Source organism: Impatiens glandulifera, chromosome 1 (assembly GCF_907164915.1).
Source record: "Impatiens glandulifera chromosome 1, dImpGla2.1, whole genome shotgun sequence".
In the NCBI taxonomy this organism is placed as follows: domain Eukaryota; kingdom Viridiplantae; phylum Streptophyta; class Magnoliopsida; order Ericales; family Balsaminaceae; genus Impatiens; species Impatiens glandulifera.
Genome location: NC_061862.1, coordinates 31,373,888 through 31,379,263, shown reverse-complemented (window position 1 = coordinate 31,379,263; position 5,376 = coordinate 31,373,888). Strand labels below are relative to the sequence as shown.

The 5,376-nt window shown below is 34.1% G+C and overlaps 1 protein-coding gene across 1 annotated transcript; it reads right to left on the bottom strand.

Annotated features, from left to right (window-relative positions):
* Positions 1–2,135: 2,135 nt before the first annotated feature.
* LOC124921222 lies at positions 2,136–4,218 on the bottom strand. The gene is made up of 2 exons (XM_047461849.1): positions 3,397–4,218; positions 2,136–3,319 (listed from the first exon to the last, which is right to left on the bottom strand). The coding sequence occupies exons 1-2, from the start codon at positions 4,152–4,154 to the stop codon at positions 2,227–2,229; spliced, it is 1,851 nt and encodes a 616-aa protein (XP_047317805.1). The 5' UTR covers positions 4,155–4,218; the 3' UTR covers positions 2,136–2,226.
* Between the last annotated feature and the right edge of the window lie 1,158 nt (positions 4,219–5,376).

Here is a 5,376-nt window from a genome sequence, read left to right as displayed (position 1 = left end):
AACAAATGCTTCTTCAGCACATAGGGAGCTTTTCCAGTGCAATAACAAGAAGAAAAAGAAGAGTCGTAGAGTGTGATCGTGAAGGAGGCCATAGTCGTCTTGTTGTTGACTATTTCTCCGAAAATCCAACATATCCGAGTGATATTTTCCTTCGTCGTTTTCGGATGAGAAGAGGAATTTTCACACGCATAGTCGATGCCTTATCTCGTGATGACTATTTTAAATGAAGAGTCGACGCAACTAGAAGGCAAAATTTCTTACCACTTCAAAAATGCACGGTTTCCATCCTCCAATTGGCGTACGGAGGACCCGAAGATCAATTCGATGAGTACCTACATATTAATTGCTGAAACTACCGCCATTGAATCATTGTTTAATTTTTGTCGTTGTGTAATCGTCATTTTCGGCGAAAGATACTTGAGAAAGCCAACTACTACTGATTGCAAACGTTTGCTCCTTATGCATGAGCATAGGCACGGCTTCCCCGGAATGTTGGATAGTCTCGATTGTATGCATTGGGAATGGAAGAACTGTCCAGTCGCATGGAAATGACAGTTTACTAGAGGTGATCATGGAACACCAACAATAATGCTTGAAGAGGTAGCATCTGCCGATTTATGGAAATATCATGCCTTTTTTGGATTCGCGGGGTCCAATTATGAAATCAATGTGCTTAATCAAAGCCCCCTCTTCAACGATGTTTTAAAAGGAAAGGGCCTAGAGATCGACTTCGAAGTGAATGATAGACAATATACGAGAGAGTACTATTTTACAGATGGAATCTATCCTAAATGGGCTACTTTCGTCAAGAGTTTTCAGTGCCCTCATGATCCCAAGAAAGCATTGTTTAAGTAAATGCAAGAGGCTGCAAGAAATGATGTCGAGCGGGCATTTGGTGTCTTACAAGCTCGTTGGGCGATGATTAGAGGACCGGGGCGTTTTTGGTACTAGAGTAACTTGAAGGATATAATGTATACATGTATTATTTTGCATAACATGATAATTGAGGATGAAGGGGATACAACATTCAACTGGTCGAAGGAACCCAATGACAACAATACAATTCCAGAGATATTTCAAGGTCCCGTCGGAGGATTTAATGAGTATAGCAAGAGACGGGTTGCACTACATGACAAGCAAATGCATCAACAACTTCGATCGGACTTGATTGAGCATATTTGGGCGCGTTACCAAAATAGTAACAAAATATGATTTAGTAGTGTATTTTTTCATGTATTATTGTGATTTAGTTTAACATTGTACTCGTTTTTTATTTCTTAATTAAAATTTTTTATTTTTCAAAATTTTGTACACAAATTATTGACAATTTAATGTCTTATATTATTTTTAAAAATTATTGATTTTTTAAATTTTTTAATATAATTTATAAATATTAGTTTTATTTATTTAAACAAATTAAAATAATTAAAAATGAAACAAGATTACTTGAATTATTGAATTAAAAAATATTCTATGAATTAGATGATGTAGATGGTGGAACCCTGAAATAGTAACAATTGTACCTGAGATGGTTGGGGAATAGAGGTATAAATTGATAGAAAATTTGAGAGAGTGAGAGTGAGAAAGTGAATGATGCATTACTGAAAAAAAAATAAAGGGTGAGTAGAGAGAAGATAGAAAAAATTTGTTATTTTTTCATTCCCCACTTAATTCCATGTAAAATTCCCTTTAATAAATTTTAATAAATTTTCCTCTTTCCATCCTTTCTCATATATTTTAGGTTGATTTTTCATGAAAAAAATAATTCCCTCTCAAATTTATTAATATTAATTACCTAGCTCTCGAACTAATGCCTAATGGGCCTCAATATCCACCGCTTCAATTGAGCCATTTCTATTATTCATTCAAAGCCCACTTAATCATAGTGGATAAAGCTGTCAAAATTGAAGTTTGATGTAAATTGATTTTAAAATATTAGATGAGAAATTAAATCAAATTGTAAACTATGAAATATAACCAAAATATACATATATAATTATAAATAATTATTCATATATATATAATATTTAAAATTAAGTTTTATCTAGAAATTTTAACTATATCCTATTCAAATTATTTGGTTGTGACTATCTTTTCCCATTATTTAACATGTATTTGACCATATTTGATTAAGAAAAGATTTTTGTATTAAATGTAAAATATATAAAGGCTTAGTGTTCACATATTTTACAAATTTGAGATTCTTTCAAAACTATATGTACAGTCTTAACTATTTTCTTGTAAAGGAGCTAAGCAGTGAAAATGGAGCATAATTTTACAGAGACCACATTCAAACCCAAATTTACCATTATACTCCTTTCCACCACACCGATCACAACCTTTCTCGTCAGCATCAGTCATCGGAACACAGGCTAAAGGATGTTCCCGATGATGAGACGAATTGTAGGCGCCGCCGTGCTTAATCATCAAAAACAAGCTCAAATCTTTTGCAAAACAACCAATGCAACCAAACATGTTACAATCCAAACACTGATACAACCACCCAGATTTCAACTCCACAGTCTTCTCGCAGAATTCACAAAACGGGTTGGCACTCGGGTCATCAATTTCCACGAAACTCGCCGGCGTAGTTGGATATGACAACACGAACGGGTGTTCTTCGTCGAACCGGTGCTCGATAGTTCGAGGTAGTAAAGCGCATAACGGGTGGATCCCAAAACAACAATCTTCGCAAGTAAACGTTGGCAAGAACGAATCGGAATAGTACCTACATACGCGACAACTGGCGCAGGTCAAGGTCAAAGACCCCTGTTTTAAAGAGAGAGGGTGGTCGTGTGCTTCGTGGAGGATAGTGCGTGGAAGAGATGCGCATCGCACGCAGATGGTATAATCTGAACATTCAGTGCATTTGTAAGCGAATCCGTTGACGGGAAACCAGCAGCTGTTACAGGTGAAGATACCAAATGGGTAAGAGTCCTTAGCCAGAATGAAGAGGGTTAGAAGGTGTTCTGGGTGGATGGGATGCTCTTTCAGCTCCTTCGGTAGATCGGCGCACCATTTGTGTAAGCGGAAGTCGCATGATTCGCATTTGTAAAACGGTGGAGATGATATGGGTAGTATGCAGGCATCGCAGGTTTTGATAACATCATCGTTGACACGATCGACGAGTAGCAGAGGATGTTGATCGTGACCCATGTGCCGGAGCTGGAGATCAGTGTCTGATTCTTCCTCTAATTTGCAGAGTTGTTGGATGAACCCAGTCAAAAGTGGTAAAATTGATTGAAGATCAGGTACCGGCAAGTGAATCAGATCATCGGAACAATCGATGGTTTTGATCTCAACCCTTTTGGGGGCAAATCTGTGGAATATTAGAGAGAATTAAATCAAAAGCAACAAGATCTATCGCCGGAAAAAGAAGAAGGTATTATTACTAACCTGAATCTTCTTAGGCACTTGAGATGAACAAAAAGATTACAAGCCAAACAGACATAAAACCAATAAGTGCCATCATATTCATCCTCTTTGCAAATGAAACATCTGTAAACGCCGTCCCAATCTCGGGTCATTCCATGGGCTAATCTAAGAGGGTGAGGATGGCCGTCAATGTTGACTCTCACAGACAACTCCAAACACCGTTCGTGAATCCAAAACGGGCATTTCTGGCAAAGGAATGAGATCCCCTGTCCTGATTCTTCTTCGTGTTTCGTGCCGCAAGCGGAGCATACGTAAGACGGAGCTACCGGGAACAGCCATGGCGTTAAAGGGTGACCCTCGTGACCGAGGTCAATAAAATGGGATGTCAAAGCAACGCATCTCAAGTCGACGGAGAATTTACAGTGTGAACAACGGTAGGCAAATCCAGACGAGAAGCGATTCTCGCAGATATTGCAATCAAAGAAGCTACCAGAAGAGGAGGAGGAGGAGGAGGAAGAAGAAGAAGAATAAGGGGGGCCTGGTTGGAGGGTGAGGGGATGTTGAGGATGAATAGATTCAGGGGAGGATTCAAGATGTTTGGGAGCAGAGGCGCATAGCTTGTGAAGATAGAAACTGCAATCGGGTAATTTACAGGCATATGTTTGACCTTTGATGGCGATTCCACATCCCCGACAGTCATGATTCTCTCCGATCATTACCTCCTCTAGGCTCAGCCGGTGCTCGTGGCTAAAATGATCCATGTAATCCTCCATCTCCATCTCTTTCTCTCTTCTCTTTGGTCTTCACACACAAACACTAAAGCCCTAATCTACAGAGTTTGGCAAAGCAAATGATTAAGCGTTGACTTTAAAATGGTCATATTGGTGAGGATGAGACTAAGGGCATAAATTAGACGATAATTCTCACAAAAATTTGAATGATAAGAGTAAAATTAAAAATTTATAAATGAATAAAATTAGGACTATTGACTTTTTTTATATAAACATTTTATAATTGGTGAGTTATCATACATTATGTAATAATAAATTTTACAAAAACTTGGGTTAGAAATAGAGATAGCAATGGACAAATACTTGAACTTAACAACTTGTTTTTAACCCGTTCTTACAAATTACTACTCATACTCAATTGGCTAGATTGGAACATCGGAAACAATGTCAAACGATAACCGTATAAGACACGAGATTGAAATATTTGATGGAACATATTATGCATATTATGCATTTTAAAGGATACAAATTAAAAATTATTTTTATGAAAAAAAAATTTAAGTTCATTTAAGTGAGAAATCAGATAATATATATTAACATATTTCGTCTTCAACCCCATAATACCAAAAGTTGGACATAAACTAAAATAAAAAAGTGTGATATATAATAAATATGAATTTTATTAAAAACAAATTTAAATATAATATTACACTTAATCCAAATTATGGACTAAAATATTAAAAGTTAAAGATATATTATATTATTTTTTATGAGTAATAATAGAGAAACTCAAGCTTCTTTTGATGAAAGGGTTTTTGAGAAAAAATTCAATTTTTATTCTAAAATTCAAAATCTTATAAACTATTAAATCAAATAATTTTATTATTTAAATATTAAAACTAACCTCTAATTAAATTTAATATTATTTTTATTAATTGTTTTAGATAAAAATTAAAACTCAATATAAATTTAATTTAAAACTATATTATTTAATATAATATTTAAATTTTAAATAAATAAATAATTATACTAAAAAATAAAATTAATATATTTAACCAACAAATAATAATTAATTTATAAATATACATTATCTCTTATATTTATTTGATTACATTATAAAATTTATTTTCATATAAAATAAATTAATAACTTATTTCATTTAAAAAATTATATTAATTAAAATAAATTCAAAATAAAAATAAAATTATAACCTAATATATTATCTAATATAAATTTAAATTTTAAATATTTTAAATAAATAATTATACTA

Excerpts from the sequence above, each read along its gene's own strand:
- LOC124921222 (XM_047461849.1), bottom strand. The coding sequence starts at position 4,154 with ATGGAGATGGAGGATTACATGGATCATTTTAGCCACGAGCACCGGCTG. Across the intron at positions 3,320-3,396 it reads AAGTGCCTAAGAAGATTCAG|ATTTGCCCCCAAAAGGGTTG; the intron begins GTTAGTAATAAT and ends AATATTCCACAG.